The following is a 17,309-nucleotide window of genomic DNA, read 5'->3' on the forward strand; positions in this document are numbered from 1 at the left end:
TTTTGAACTTCTCTCCTCAACTTTTTAAAAAGAAAAATGTATCTCCTGAGGGCTTTCTTGATTTATTACAGGATTTAAAAAAAATCACTCTTAACAACAATAGCAACAACAATAAAGCTCCTACTCCTTAAAATTTATTCACCAAATAAGCAGCACCTTTTAAAATCTACTCCATTAGAACTCTATCCCACACCCTCCCCATCATACATATGTAAGTCCATATAAATCCAAATCTCAAAAAGCTGATATACAAACCACTCAGAACATTTTTCATGAAATATCTGTTTTAATTCAGCAGTAAAAGGCAGCACATGATCAGAAATATGTAGGATTGTGAAAGAGCTCGCTGGGAAATGACAGCTGTTGCACAGGGTATCAGCAACTGTGTACAGCATGGCAAGGCTTTCAGTCCACCAGGGAGGGTCTTGACTTTTCACTGCCCACTTCAGGAATACATGGTTAACTGCAGCCATTCTTTGAGAGACACTTGAATCAGACCATCTGTATCTCTATCCAGAGACTTGAAGGCACGAAACATGGCATCCAGGCGGACCAAACAGCTGATGAAATTGTTAAAATCCATATCTCCATCCTCATTAGCATACCGGCGGACAATCATTTGGTAAAGTTGTTCATTTAGCTTAAAGCCTGCTGCCTGCAGAGCTCCCCGCAGCTGAGAACTTCCTAGCGACCCAGAATGATCCCTGTCATACTGCTTATAAACACACTGCCATTTCTTGATGTTGTTCCACAGATACTTAAATTCTTCAAAGCCCAGCTTCCCAGTTGTGTCACTGTCCATGACAGCCACAATGCTCCGGCAAGTGTCAAGATTAAAACCATCGGTCTTCAGATCCTTGTGCTTAGAAAGGACTTTGTTGAGAATATTCATCAGGTCAGTGGCACCCACCTCCATGTCTGGTCCAGCCAGCTGTGCAAATTGCTGCCGAAATCGCCTAACTTCCTCACTTTCTGAGGCTTCCACATTGGTGAAATGCTGCTGAGTAGGAGGAGGTGGTTCTGGAGTATACTGAGCTGCTGCAGCCTCACTGATAAAATTCACAATTCCTCCAACTATCCCTCCAATATTTCCTCCTCCTTCTCCTCCTCTTCTCTGCCCACCTCCTCCAAAGAGGCCTCCAAGAGCTTCTCCAAGACCTCGATCTGTTCCTTCCAATAGAGCATTTGCAAGAAACATGCTTTCAGTTTAACAAGCAAGTGTGAAAGCTGCTGAAATCTTGGAGATGGTATGAAAAAAGATGAAATGGAGTTCAAGTCGTTTACATGTGGAAGAACTGGCTTTTCTTTACCTGCTCACACTGTACCACGCCCCATGATGTGATGTTTCACATCCTACTGAAGATACTGAGTTCCATGAGGTCCTAGCACCTGCCATATTTTATAGGGCCTCAGTAAAACTGTTTTCACTCTTTCCAATATTCATAAATTATAGTATGTATGACAGCTTAGGATAATAGTTTCAAAGATAAAATATTAAACTATGCATTTTTATGTCGTTGATTTCTTAGTCTTGTCTTAGCACCTACAAAGTATGTGCATTTTCCTAACAGGAAGAAAGTAAATGACTCAAGGAAATAAAAAATTTCTTTTCCAGCAAATACTTATTATTAGAATAGAATTGAAGAAATCTGGGGCACTGGAAGAATGTTTATTGAATCCTCTTCCCTTAGCAAAGATTCTCAAAATCCAATAGTCTTAAGAAAAACTTAGAAAAGAGATTTTTAAAATACAAGGCCCTGAGTTCCCATTTCCAGAGATTCTGATTCCATAGGTCTGCTGTGGGGTCTGTGACTGACACTGCTAAAATCTTTTTGGAAGTATAATATTTATATAGGAAAAAGTAGAATATAAATCATAAACAGATAGCTCAAAAGAATTTCACAGACTGAACATCCATGTTAGAGCATCCGGATCAAGAGACAGAACATCACCAGCACCCTGGAAGCCTTTTCATACTTCTTTCCAGTTACTTTCCTCTTCCAAGGATAGTCACTGTCCTGACATCTAACACCATAGATTTATTTTCGCAGTTTAAATAAATTAAATCAGACAGCACAGACTCTTTTATGTCTTCCTTTTTCATTATAAAAATTTTAAACATTTTAAAATTGTGATAAAATATACATACCATAAAATGTACTATTGTAACCATTTTTAAGTATACAGGTTCGAAAGCATTAAGTATATTTGCATTATGCAACCATCACCACCATCTATCTTTAGTATTTTTTTCAGCTGGCAAAACTGAAACTGTGTCCTTTAACTCTCATTCTCCCTTTCCCCCACCTCTGGTAACCATCACTCTCCTTTCTATCTCTGTGATTTGACTACTCTGTATACCTTATATAAGTGGAATAACACAGTATTTGTTCTTTTATGACTTGCTTATTTCGATTAGCATAATTTCTTCAAGATTCATCCATGTTGTAGCATCTGTCAGAATTCCCTTCCTTTCTAATGATGAATAATATTGTATTACATGAATATACCCACTTTGTTTTTCCATTATCCCACTGGTGGATCCTTGGGTTTTTAAGCTACTGTGAATAATGCTGCTATGAACATGCATACACAAATATTTGTTTGAGTCTTTGCTTTCAATTATTTTGGGTATATACCAAGAAGTAGAATTGCTGAATCATATGATAATTCTATTTTTATATTTTTAAGGAACTACCATACGGGTTTTCCATATTGATCGTACCGCTTACATCCCTACCAGCAACACACAGGAGTTCCAATTACTCCATATCCTTGCCAACACTTGTTATTTTCTCTTTTGGTGTTGTTTTGTTTTCTAATAATAACCATCCTAACGGGTGTAAAGTGGTATAACACTGTGGTTTTGATTTGCATTTCCCTAATGATTAATGATGTTGAACATCTTTTAATGTATTAGTATTTACTGGTCAAAGAAGATCTTTGGGAAATTGTCTATTTAAATCCATTTTAAAATCTGGTTACTTGTGTAGTTTGTATTGTTGTTGAGTTGCAGGAGTTCTTTAAATATTCCAGATATTAATCCCTTATCAGATATATAATTTGTAAAAGTGTTCTTTCATTCTGTAGGTTACCTTTCCACTCTGTTGTTAGCGTCATCTGATGCACAAAAGTTTAAAATTTGTATGTGGTCCAATTTATCTATTTTTCCTTGGCTATTTTTTCTTTTGGTGTAATGTTAAAAAAATCATTGAGAAATCCAATGTCATGAAGCTTTCCTCTGTTTTCATCAAAGGGTTTTATAGTTTCAGCTCTTACGTTTAGATTTTTGATCCATTTTGAATTAACTTTTGTGTAGTGTAAGGTAAGAGTCCAATTTCATTCTTTTACATGTGGATATATAATTTTCCCAGCACCATTTGTTGAAAAGATTGTCCTTTACCAAGAATGGCCAAGACCACTCTTGTTGAAAATCATTTGACCATATATATAAAGGTTTATTTCTGGGTTCTCTATTATATTTCATTGGCTTATATGTCTTTATTGAAACAAATGCTGCACTGTTTTGATTACTGTAGGTTTGTAGTAAGGTTTGAAATGAGGCACTGTCATGATAAAAACACACAACAAAGCTTTCAACTTCATTTTGCTTTTTCAAGATTGTTTTGGCTATTCAGGGTTCCTTGAATTTGAATTTCAGGGTGGATTTTAGGATGAATTCTTGAATCCATCTATGGATTTTAGGATGGAATCTTCTATTTTTGTAAAAAAAAGTTGGGACTTTGAAAAGGATTGCTTTAAATCTGTAGATCACTGTGGGGAGTACTGACTCAATATTGTCTTCTAATCCATAAACATGGAATATCTTTCCATTTATTTGTCTCTTCTTTAATTTCTTTTAGCAGTGCTTTGTAGTCTTCAATGTACAAGTCTTTAGCTCCCTTCATTAAGGCTATTCCTAAGTATTTTATTCTTTTTTAAATGCCATTGTAATGGAATTGTTTTCTTAGTTTCATTTTCAGGATTGTTCATTGTTGGTGTACAAAATGCAACTGGTTTTTATGTGTTGACTTTATATCCTGTAACACTGTTAAGTCCTTAATTAGTGCTGTTTTTTGTATGTGTGTGTGTAGGGGGGGATCTGTAGGGTTTTCTGCAACTAAGATCATATCATTTCTTAAAAGAGATAATTTTACTTCTGCCTTTCCAATTCATATGCCTCTTATTTCTTTTTCTTGCCTGGTTTGGTGATGATTTCCAATACCATGTTGAGTAGAAGCATGAGAGTGGGCATCCTAGTTCATATTCCTGATCTTAGAGGAAAAGCTTTCATTCTTTCATCACTGAACATAATGTTAGCTATGAACTTTTCATATATGGTATTTATGTGTTTGTTATGTTGGGATACTTTCCTTCTAGTTTGTTGTGTGTTTTTATCATGGAAGAGTAACGAATTTTGTCAAATGCATTTTCTGCATCCGTTGAGATGATCAGATTTTCCTCCTTCATTCTGAGAATATGCTTTGTTACATTAATTGATTTTCTTATACTGAACATCTTGCATTCCAAGAAGAAATCCCCCTTGATCATGGTATACAATACTTTTAATGTGCTATTGAATTCTGTTTGCTAGTATTTTGTTGATGATTTCTGCACCCATATTCATATGACACATTGGTCTGTAGTTTTCTTCTCTCTTAGTGTCTTTATCTGACTTTGGCCTCACAGAATGAATCATAAAGTATTCCCTGTTCTTTGATTACTTGGAAGAATTTGAAAACAACTGGTGTTAGTTCTTCTTTCAATGTTGGGTAGAATTTTCCAGTGAAACCAACTGGTCCTGGGCTTTTCTTTGTTGGGAGGTTTTTGGTTATTGATTGAATATCTTTGCTAGTTATAGATCTATTTATATGTTTTACTTCTTCATGATTCAGTCTTGATAGGTGTGTGTTTTCAGGAATTTGACAATTTCATTTGGCTTATGCAATCTGTTGGCATACAGTTGTTCATAGTACTCACTTATCATCCTTTTTATTTCTGTGAAATTGACAGCAATGTCTTCTCTTTCATTTCTGGTTTTATGTGTATGGCTTTTCTTCCCCAACATTACATTTTTGAGATTTGATTTTACATTTTTAATAAGCATCTTCAGAAGTCAGTCTGTAACAGGTAGTCCCAGACAATACATTCAGAAATCCTACCTTTAATACTAGTTACAAGTCAGAGTACAAGTCCAGAGGTTGTTGAAAGTTCTATTGGTGAACTTCAGGAAAAGTGGTTAGGACTTAATAATTAAATCATTATATCACTTAGCATTTGAGGTCTCAATTTCAAATGCAAAATGATAACAATAGTATCTCTGTTGCTTACTTTTAATGATTCGATCTGATTTATTATGTATCAGGACTTGGACTCAGTGGTTAGGTTACAAAGGTGAATAAAGCAGGATGGTTGTGCTCAAGAATCAAGGAAACTGGTATAGTTATAATCTGAAGTCTATGTTTATATTCCTACTATTAATACTAATCTATTATATTTGTATATAATATGGTTTAGTATTTAGGTTTCATTGAATTCCTCTGAAAGATACAAATGCATTTCAGATAATGTAAGAAAAACTCAAGAAAAGTTAAGCTACTCATGCAGCAAATACATTGTCCTGTGATACCAAACCAGTATGGTCACCCAAGAAGGGATCAATGAATTCTAATGAGGCAAAGGAAAGAACATTTACCTATAGAAGATATAATGTGTAGGCCTGACCAGAGGCTGAGTCAGAGTTCTCAAAATAGGTAAGGGATATAAAAGGACAGTATAGCAAAAATACAGAGGAGCTAAAGGATATGAGGTATTCAAGAGATGGTGAATAGCACGATGCGATAAGACTCTGTTGCTAGGAGTGATGTGAGCTAAAGAGAGATCAATAAGATGAAATCAGTTTGGAAAGGGCTTTGAACTGCTATGCAGCAGAGTCTCTCTCACTAATAATTGCAGAAACTACTGAGAGCTCAAATGTAAAGTAAAAAAAAATTAGATGTGAAATTATTTTGGAAATTATGTAACTCTAGAATTAACTAACGGTTATTCTAGCTGTTATTAGGGAGAGAATAGTAGCTAGGTGACATTGCTCTGTCCAGGATATGGGAGCAATGTCCTGTCTTCTGCCACACCGAATGGTTTGTGTAAAACTTTGCAACAAATGATTTTATTTCTAATGGGTACAATGAAATGGCCTCTGTGAACACCAAAACCAAATATCTTCTTTAACCACTCAGAAAAAGTATCACAAAAGAACTGTCTTCCTTTTAGGGAATCACAAGGGGCCATCTGGCTCTAGACAGATTTAAAGCCATTCTTATAAGCTTCTCTCCGAGAAAATTACATGGACTTTGTTTTTATAATATTGCAAATTAACTTGATAATATCGACTGCCATATAAAATGTGCCTCCTTGTGCCCGTCTGAAGTGTTCCCCCCGCCCCCCCGTGGTTTAAATCCAATTCTTCTCATTTATTTTCTGTGAAGATGGAAGGCATTTGGCCAACAGTTTCTCATAAGCCATCATAGAATAAAAGACTAGTATTAGATTAACAAGGTTTTTCTCTTCTGGATAATTTAATCCCCTATGGCTACTTATTAGAACATTAATAGGAAACTTAATTGCTGTCTGTGGGAACTCACCATCCATATCTGCAAAAAAAAATTGTAGTAGGGGGAGAAGCCACATCTGATGGATAATTTAGTCCCAATTTGGGGAACAAAGTTATGGAATTTAATAAGTATACGACACACAATGTTATTAAAAACATTATTCAAAATAGTTCAAAAGTGGAAACAACCTAAATGTTCACCAATGTGAATGGATAAGCAAAATATGATATATTCACATAGAAGAATATGATTCGGCAATAAAATAATGACTGATACACGCTACAAAATAGATAAACCTTAAAACAGGGCCGGGCGCAGTGGCTCACGCTTGTAATCCCAGCCCTTTGGGAGGCAGAGGCGGGTGGATCACGAGGTCAAGAGATGGAGACTATCCTGGTCAACATGGTGAAACCCCGTCTCTACCAAAAATACAAAAAATTATCTGGGCATGGTGGTGCATGCCTGTAATCCCAGCTACTCAGAAGGCTGAGGCAGGAGAATTGCCTGAACCCAGGAAGCAGAGGTTGCGGTGAGCTGAGATCGCGCCATTGCACTTCAGCCTGGGTAACATGAGCAAAATTCCGACAAAAAAAAAAAGAAAGAAAAAAAAAAGAAAGAAAAAGAAAACCACCTTAAAATATTATGCTAAGTGAAAGAAGCCAGACACAAAGACATATATTATATGATTACATTTCTATAAAATGTACAGAAAAGGCAAATTTATAGAGAAAGAAAGTTGATTAGTGGTTGACTAGGGCTAGGACATAAGTAGTGACAGGAATAAACAGTTAATTCCATAAAAATCTTACTGGGATGATGGAATTGTTCTAAAATCACTTGAAAGTTGATAACTGCACAACTTGGTAAATTTACAAAAAAATACTGAGTTGTACACTTGGGTGAATTATATGATATGTGAAATATGCCTCAAAAGAATTTTTTAAAAATCAATAGTAACAGTTTGTAGTAAAAAAGAATACCGAACTAGGAATTCTAGTCTCAGTCCTGCAATTAACCAGCTGTGTGGCCTTGAGCATGTAACTTCCTCTCTGGAGCTGGCAATCTTCTGCAAAATGAAGAAGATGGGTAATTTGATACCGAAAGTGTATTTAGCTTTACAATTCTGTGAATCTAGATTTGTGACAGGATTATCATTCTTGTATTGAGTTTAGTTTCCTTCTGGTGTCTAAACCTTTTAATGCTATATATTAATTTAGTTTTATCTTTCTTTTTTTTTTTTTTTTTTTTTTGAGACGGAGTTTCGCTCTTGTTACCCAGGCTGGAGTGCAATGGCGCAATCTCGGCTCACCGCAACCTCCGCCTCCTGGGTTCAGGCAATTCTCCTGCCTCAGCCTCCTGAGTAGCTGGGATTACAGGCAGGCGCCACCATGCCCAGCTAATGTTTTGTATTTTTTAGTAGAGACAGGGTTTCACCATGTTGACCAGGTTGGTCTCGATCTCTTGACCTCGTGATCCACCTGCCTCGGCCTCCCAAAGTGCTGGGATTACAGGCTTGAGCCACCGCGCCTGGCCTAGTTTTATCCTTCTTTATCTGGGTTTGGTTCTACAACTTTTAAAGACATGCTCACTTACCCTTATTCCCACTTTGACATATTGTCTGGTGACTGCAACCTATTAAGTATATTGCTGTCCAAAAAGAATTCCAAGGAGAACTGAATCATGTCTAAATAACACAGAAGGACTCACAACTCCCACTTTAGAGGAAGCATTTCTGTCAAGTGGGGCTTTCATCTAACTGCAACATGATCTGGACCAGACCTTCCCAATTTGTTGATAAGAGTGTCATGTTTGATGAAATCAAAAGTCTTTCTAGAGTTCATATAGATGAAATCTATTTCCTTTGCCTTATCATCTTAGACTGTCACTCTGTCAGAGAGGGAAATTAAGTTGGTGTGACACAATTTTCTTTTATAAAGCCGTGTTCTTTACTTCCTTGTGCTCCTGGAGGAGGCCAGTAATTACTCCCTTGCTCTAGTTTAAAAAGTTACATTTTAATTTTACAGCTCCTTTCTGTTTCCTCTACGTATCCCCCAAGTATACTTGCATTGAGAAGCCAAAAATAAAGCATGTAATTCTCATGTCTAGATGGATATATTAGTTAACGATACTCAGACATAGAAAATATTATGATGGACTAAATGGAAGAGCAACTGAACCTGAGAATAGAATAGGGAAATACTCAGACATATAGGACCAAACTTTCAAGACAACTTATACAACTGAATAGAAAAGTTTATGTGTCCCACCCAGAAAGTTATAGCCTCTTTTCTTTTTTTTGGCGAATTATATAAGTTGTAGAGTCAATCTCATATAGCAAATCCTGATTAACTGGGATTGGAATCAAAATGATTCTTTTCATGTGAATTATGAAATACTGTATTACATATAAAACTTCAACTGGAAATTTACAGGATGGAAGACTTTACTGTTCATTTCCAGTCATTTAGGCCACCTAAGTGCCCTGTCCTAACTCTCAGCATGAGCAGAAAACCTGCACACTACAGCACCCTACCTTCTCTAACAGGAAGGGGCAGGAAAGGATGTTTGTTATTATTGGCACTTAAGATTTAACACTTGAACTAATACCAAGAACAAGAACAGGGCAGACAGGATAAACTTGGAACGAAGAAACACATTCATTCCATATAATGTGAAACAGTAATAAAACATCTACAGAAGTTTACAATAGCCAAGAAGGCTGGATTGCCAAAGTGCTAAAGTATACACAAACTTTTCCTGTCTAATATTTAAACGAAGTACATAGTAATGCCAAAAGAACCAAGTACTTGTTAGGAGGTAGAAATGGAAAAAATCATGATCATTGTTAAATTCTTTACAGGATGGAAATCATAATCATCTATCTAAATTTTACTAAGGAATAATCTATTATGCACATAATGGTGTTGATAAAAAGAGAAGGTGAGCTCATGCCAGACTACAGGTGAGAATTAGAAATCTCATCTGTGAAAATGAATGATCTACCACTACTTACAACTATGGGAGGATAGTAACAAGAGCTAGACAGATTAGTTAAGAATAGATTCTTAGTGATCCCTTTAAATCAGATGTAGAATACCCCAAAATTAGTAACAGTCACTATAAGCACTGATGTATAGTGACTTATAGTAATCCTTCAATCCAGTTCTTAAACCTAGGAGAATGCTTTGTTTTCATCAGCTTAGGAAATACAGTAGAGACCAGCGAACTACATCTGGTGGGCCAAATCCAATCTGGTGCCTGTTTTGTTAATAAAGTTTTATTGGGGCATAGCCATGCTGTTGTTCATCTATGTATTTTTATGATGATTTCTGCACTACAATGGTGAAGATGAATAGTTGTAACAGATACCATATTGTCTGCAAAGTCAAAAATATTTTCTATCTGGTCCTTTACAGGGAGAAAGTTTCCTGACTGAAATACAGCTTTGCTGCTAGTGAGTATGGTGACAGTGTTAGATAGAAAATTAAGATGAACACATCTTGAGATACAGTGTAGAAGAGATATGACTTGTTTGTGGTAGGAGGTAAGAGGCAGATAATATGGTATATTGGCAAGCTTGCAGCAAAAATTGTATGTTTACAGAAATATGCAAGAACTCTTTCATAGGTACAGAAGATACTGATGCCAGGGAAGCACACAAATGGTGAATAACACAGGGCTGAAGAAAGATGAAATGAACAATGATGCTGTTATGAACATTGCAAGACATCGTTATAACTGTAAAAATGATTGTGTTATAATTAATTCTGATTTAGCCCATGTAAAAAATTCTTAATCTTGTTTAGTGTCTTTGAAACCCTTCAAGTATGCTGGTATAAAATCTACTCTCAGTTTGAATTATAAACATAAAAAATGTTGAGAATCCACTATTTTAAACCGTTGTTTAAGCCCTTAGCTCGAACTCATCTGCACATTTAATCTCCAATGAACCTCTGAACCAGAGAGTTAAGAACACATTCACAAAAATTAAGCTAAATTAAACCTAAAGATGAAAATAGCCTTTTTTGTTTTTGAAAGACATGAGACCTTTCCAAAGGAAATTATCCCAAACTAGTGAACTATGCCATGCTTTGGATCATGAATACCGCATTTCTGTTGGACCTTCAAACTGTCTGCCATCAATTATCTGAGAATCTAAAGAACATGTTAGAAGGCGCTAATAACATATTTTTGTAGGATAAACTGAGACAAAAACCATTATGAGGTTTTTGCAGACTAGCCAAGAATGTAGGTGGGAAGAAAAAGTAAGGGAATGGTGGAGAGATATTGAGGTTTTCCCTCCATCCCCCAGATTCCAACAACAATGGCATTAGACTTGAGAAAAGAAGAGAAAAGAAAAGAATAAGAGGGAAAAAAGGGATAAAGTGGGGAAGGAACATGGGTAGAACTTATGGGAGCATTTTCACTGCAAGAATTTCTAGCTGCTGAAAGAGCAACAGGGACACCTTACCTTTTCTCTTTCCCATCCTTCCTCCCCTTCTCCCCATTATGCACTTAGTTTGGCAAGATAAGCTACCCTGAAAGAAACAAACTATGGAGCTGATGAAATTCCTTGCCTTTCCCATCAAACATCCCTCTGTTAAATCACTTGCAGAGACTGAGAAAACAAGCCTAGCATGGAAAGTGAGTATGTATATAAGGTGTGGCATCAATTGCACAATTCAGCTTCTCAAAACAAAGTAAATCTTCACAGGCAGACAGGCAGGTGTGCTCAGAACAGAGAAAGAGAGAGAGAGAGAGAGAGAGAGAGAGAGAGAGAGAGAGAGAGAGAGAAAGGAAAAAAAGGAAAAAGGAAGGAAAGAAAGGTCAAATGCATTAGTCATTAATTCTCTAGACAATTTTCTCTACCTTCCAGTATGTTGGAGATCAAAAGAAAAGTGCTTTGAAGAACAGTTACGGTTCATATTTAAACCTCAGACATATCATACAAAGAAGTAAACAAACAAACAAACAAACAAAAACGACAACACCCCATAATTATAAAATAGTATGTATGCTACCAAATCATTCCATGCAAAAATGTGGTGACCAAATAGGCTACAAAGGCTCACCAGTCTTCTAACTGCTTGGGCCAATTGTTATCTCTAGTCTGAGTTAGTCAATCAGCTAGCTGGCAGTTACTTTAATCCTTGGTTTGTATCCCCTTCCCCACTCAAATCTTCCTACACTCACAGTGCTGCACAAACAGTAAGACTACTGGCAGGTATCATCAATCATCAAAAGACAGAACTGGTGTCATAACAATCGTGTAACTGCTAGCTATAATAGTTTGACACCTGAAGGACAGGGCAAGCTCTACAGATATTATTTTTAATTTTGATTAAAAATCCTGATAAGCACAATGTCTAAGATGTGCTATAAACTTTGTTCTTTGTCCTTGTTTCATGTCTCATCCTATTTCCCTATTTCCTGTCCTGGTTTGTATGTCTCTGCCATATGCCTTCTCATCACTAGTTTCGTTTACATAAAAATTTTACTTAAAATGACTTGCATGGTTTCTAAAGCCATAGTGGAAAATGCTATAAAAATCTCAGAAATATTAGTACTCATACAAGTAAAAAGGTACCTCTAATTTCCCAACTTGCACATCTGGGTGGCTGTGGTGGCTCAGGTCTGTAATCCCAGAACTTTGGGAGGCCGAGGTGAGTGGATCACCTGAAGTCGGGATTCAAGATGAGCCTGGCCAACATAGTGAAACCTTGTCTCTACTAAAAATACAAAAATTAACCAGGTGTAGTGGTGCATGCCTGTAATCCTAGCTACTCAGGAGGCTGAGGCAGGAGAATCACTTCAAGCCAGGAGGCAGAAGTTACAGAAAGCCAAGATCATGCCACTGTACTACAGCATGAGTGACAGAGTAAGACTAGATCTCAAGAAACAAACAGATGAACAAACAATAATTTACTTCTATCTTCCCCTAAATCTTCATTGCACTTTACAGTAATACTGCTGCAGTTATACATTATGTTTCATATATGAGGATAGATTATTTGTATGCTGCATGCAAGCTGAGAAGAGAAGTCTGGATGCTACACCTGAAAGGTTGCTTAACAGCATCTTGCTAAAGAATACTTCATCTATGAGTTCACAGTCATTAGAAGAATTTAGTGTGCTCTGGGAAAAAAGAAAAAAGCACTAGTTATTTTGGTCATGAAGCCATGTTTTCTTTACAAACTATTTTTTTTTCAATTGTAAACATAAAACTGGAAATTTTGCTGCACGCCAAGATGGATGGAATCTTTAGCCAGCCTATCATTCTCGACTATAACTAGAAACTCTGAACAAAATACAAAAAGCAACTACCTCTGGACAAAATAGCATAGGAGAAGGATTTGGTGAGAAAAGTCAACATTTGAAGAACTAGTAAGGCTACAAAACCATGGGGGCCATATTAAGGTAAGATATTATTAAACTGTGGAAAGAAAAGAACAGTCAACTCAGAATTCTATATACAGGCATATCTCATTTTATTGTTCTTTGCTTTACTGCAGTTCACAGATAATGTTTTTTTGAAACAATTTGAATATTTGTAGCAAACTTGCATGAGCAAGTCTATTAGCACCATTTTTCCAACAGCACATGTTCACTTCCTGTCTTCGTGTCACATGTTGGTAATTCTCCTAATATTTCAAAAAATGTTTGTTATTATTATATCTGCTATGGTGATCAGTAATCAGTGATCTTTGATGCTACTATTATAATTGTTTTGGAGCACTACAAACTCTGCTCATGTAAGATGGAAAACTTATTTGATAAAGGTTGCGTGTATTCTGATTGTTCCATGGACTGACTGGTCATTCCCAGTCTTGCTTACCCTCCTTGGTCCCACCCTGTTCACTGGAGGGATACTGAACAACAATATTGAAATTAGGCCAAGTAATAATCCTATGACAACCTCTAAGTATTCAGGTGAAAGAAACAGTTACACATTTCTTACTTTACATCAAAAGCTAGAAATGATTAAGCTTAGTGAGGAAGGCATGTTAAAACCCAAGACAGGTCAAAAGCTAGGCTTCTTGCATCAAACAGCCAAGTTGTGAATGCAAAGGAAAGTTCTTGAAAATTAAAAGTGCTACCCCAGTGAACACATAAATGATAAGAAAGTGAAACAACCTTATTGCTATTATGGAGAAAGTTTGAATAGTCTGGATAGAAGATCAAAGCAGCCACAAGATTTCGTTAAGCCAAAGCCTAATTCAGAACAAGGCTCCAACTCTCTTCAATTCTATGAAGTCTGAGAGAGGTGAGGAAGCTGCAGAGGAAAAGACTAAAGCTAGCAGAGATTGGTTCATGAGGTTTAAGAAAAGCTGTCTCCATAACAAGAAAGTGCAAGGTAAAGCAGCAAGTGCTGATAGAGAAGCTGCAGCAAGTTATTCAGAAAATCAAGCTAAGATCATTGATGAAGATTTTCAGTGTAGATGAAACGGTCTTTTAATGAAAGAAAACGCCATCTAGGACTTTCATAGCTAGAGAGAAGTCAGTTAATGTCTGGCTTTAAGGCTTAAGACACACTGATCCTTTTGTTAGGGGAGAATACAGCTGGTGACTTTAAATTTTAATTTTGATTAAAAATCCTGATGAGCACAATGTCTAAGATGTTCTATAAACTTCATTCTTTGTCCCTGTTTCATGTTCCTTCCTATTTCCCTGTCTCCTGTCCTGATTTGCATGTCCCTGCCATATTCTGTAATGATTTGCCATTCTGAAAATTCCGGGGCCCTTAAAAATTATGTTAAGTCTACTCTATCTGTGTTTTATAAATGAAAGAACAAAGCCTTGATGATTGCACATTTGTTCATGGGATGATTTAAAGATTATTTTAAGAACACTGTTGAGACCTGCTGCTTAGGAAAAAAGGATTCCTTTCAAAATATTACTGCTCACTGAGAATGCACCTAATTGCCCAAGAGCTCTGATGGAGACGTACAAGGAGGATGATGTTTTCATGCCTGCTAACACAACATCCATTCTGCTACCCATAGATGAAGGAGTAATTTCGACTTTAAAATCCTATTAAGAAATACTGTAAGACTATAGCTGCCATCAGTAAATACTAAAAGGCTACAGCTGCCATAGCTAGTGATTCTGCTGATGGATTTGGGCAAAGTAAATTGAAAACCTTTTGGAAAAGATTCACCATTTTAGAAGCCATTAAGAATATTCATGATTCATGGAAGGAGGTCAACTTATCAATATTAATAAGAGTTTGGAAGAAACCAATTGCAACCCTTATGGATGACTTTGAGGGGTTCAAGACCTCAGTGGAGGAAGTAACTGCAGATGTGGAAGAAATACCAAGAAAGTTAGAATTAAAAATAGAGCCTGAATATGTGACCTAATCGCTGCAATCTCATGATAAAACTTGAATGGATAAGAATTTGCTTCTTATGGATTACCAAAGAAAGTGGGTTATTGCAATGGAAACTATGCCTGATGAAGATACTGTGAACACGGTCAAAAAATGACAACAAAGGATTTAGACTATTACATGAACTAAATTGCTAAAGCAATGACATGTTTTGAGATGACTGACTGCAATTTTGAAAGAAGTTACACTGTGGTAAAATGCTATCAAATGGCATCAAATACTACAAATAATTTTTTTTTTTAGGAGATGGAGTTTTGTTCTTGTTGCCCCAGCTGGAGTGCAATGGGGCGATCTTGGTCCATTGCAACCTCCGTCGCGCAGGTACAAGCAATTCTCCTGCCTCAGCCTCCCAAGTAGCTGGGCTAACAAGGATGTACCACCATGCCTAGCTAATTTTTGTATTTTTAGAAGAGACAGGGTTTCACCACATTGGTCAGGCTGGTCTCGAACTCCTGACCTCATGTGATCCATCCACCTTGGCCTCCCAAACTGCTGGGATTACAGATATGAGCCACTGCACCCAGGCTATGAAGAAATCTTACATGCAAGAAAGAGTCAATCAATGCAGCAAACTTCACTGTTGTCTTATTTTTAAAAAGTGCCACAACCAGCCCAATCTTCAGCAACTATCATCCTGATCAGTTAGCAGGCATCACCACTGAGGCAAGATAATCCACCAGCAAGAAGATTACAACTTGCTGAAGCCTCAGATGACTTCTCACATTTTTTTAGCAGTCAAGTATTTCTAAATTAAAGTATACACATTGTTTATTTAGATACAATACAATTGTATATTCACTAGACAACTATATATTATAAATAAACTTTTCTATGCATTGGGAAACCACAAACTGCATACGGCTCACTTATTGTGATACTGCCTTTATTGCAGTGATCTGGAACCAAACCCCAAACATCTCCAAGACCTGCCTGGACAACAAAAATATCTTTCAGAATGAATGCAAAATATCTCACATAAGAGAAAATAAAGGGTTCATACTCTTAAGTATTTAGCCAAGTGAAATGAAAACCTACATTTATATAATAACCTATATACAAATGTTTAGGATGACAGCTATAGTCATATTTGCCCCCAGTTGCACCCAAACCAAATGTTCCTCAACTAGGGAATAGATAAAGTAACTATAGTACATCCATACAATGGAATACTACTCAGCAATGAAAGAGAACTAATTATTTATATATAAAACACCAGGCCTGAATCTCAAATGCATTGTGCTCAGTGAAAGAAATCATACACAAAAAACTATATATTGCATGATTCCATTTATATGACATCTGGAAAAACATAAACTATAGAGATGAAGAACAGATCAGTGACTGCCAGGAGTTAAAACTGTGGGAACGGCTTGACTAAAAACAGAATAGCTACAAGAAAATATATGTATTTTTTAAATTGTTCTGTATCTTGAATGCAGTAGTAGTTATATGTTTCTGTGCATTTATTAGAACTCATAGAACTGTAACCAAAATAGTGCATTTTACCATCATTTTTTTTTGAGATAGGGTCTTGCTCTGTTGCCCAGGCTTTAATGCAGTGCCACCGTCTTGGCTCACTGCAACCTCCGCCTCCTGGGGTCAAGCCATCTTGACCCCTTGACCTCCTTGGGTCAAGCTGAGGTTGCCACCTCAGCCTCCTGAAGTATCTGGTATTACAGGCAACGCATCACTATGCCTGGCTAGTTTCTATATACTATCAATTTTATATATTAAAAAAAAATTTTTAATGGAAAACCTGATGTCATGATACAGTTTTCCTAAGGAAACTTATTGACAATGCAATTATCTAATTGCATGTACTTAAATATTCATAAGCAGCAAACTGTATCCCCAATATAATGACAAATGGCCAGATTTTAATTAAAATCTTTGTTACAAAATGTCACTTGAAAATAAAAATCTATTTGGTCTTCATACAGGTCTGGGGAAGTCTAAAACCTTCAGATAGAATTTTAACACCTATGTCATCAATGATTTTTAATATACATTTTAAAATTCCTGCCAATTATATAAACTCTTCCAATTTCACACTACATATGTGGTTATATGATTACAATATTTATTTCTGACCTGGTATTTAAAATAATAGATACTTTTTATGACACTATAATAAACATAATACACACACAATTATTATCACTATTAAGAAGAAAAAACAAAATCATGCAAATAAACCATAGGCTCAGCCTTGATTTTTCTAAAGCTGAACTATCAAGTTTTCCAAACTGCCTACCATATTCATTTTTGCACTGTAGGACTGACAGAGTGAAAATGTGAGAGATTAAATT

General features: G+C 36.3%; 2 protein-coding genes across 2 annotated transcripts in view; both read right to left on the minus strand.

Annotated features, from left to right (window-relative positions):
• The window catches only part of LPCAT2 (lysophosphatidylcholine acyltransferase 2), a 92,207-nt gene that overhangs the window by 30,762 nt on the left and 44,136 nt on the right, over window positions 1-17,309 (minus strand). The gene's annotated exons all lie outside the window — the stretch shown is intronic.
• CAPNS2 (calpain small subunit 2) lies at window positions 119-17,308 on the minus strand. The gene has a single exon (XM_074402793.1). It carries the CDS (start codon window positions 1,196-1,198, stop codon window positions 446-448), a length of 753 nt encoding a protein of 250 aa, XP_074258894.1. The 5' UTR covers window positions 1,199-17,308; the 3' UTR covers window positions 119-445.

This window comes from Saimiri boliviensis, chromosome 1 (genome assembly GCF_048565385.1).
Source record: "Saimiri boliviensis isolate mSaiBol1 chromosome 1, mSaiBol1.pri, whole genome shotgun sequence".
NCBI lineage: Eukaryota > Metazoa > Chordata > Mammalia > Primates > Cebidae > Saimiri > Saimiri boliviensis.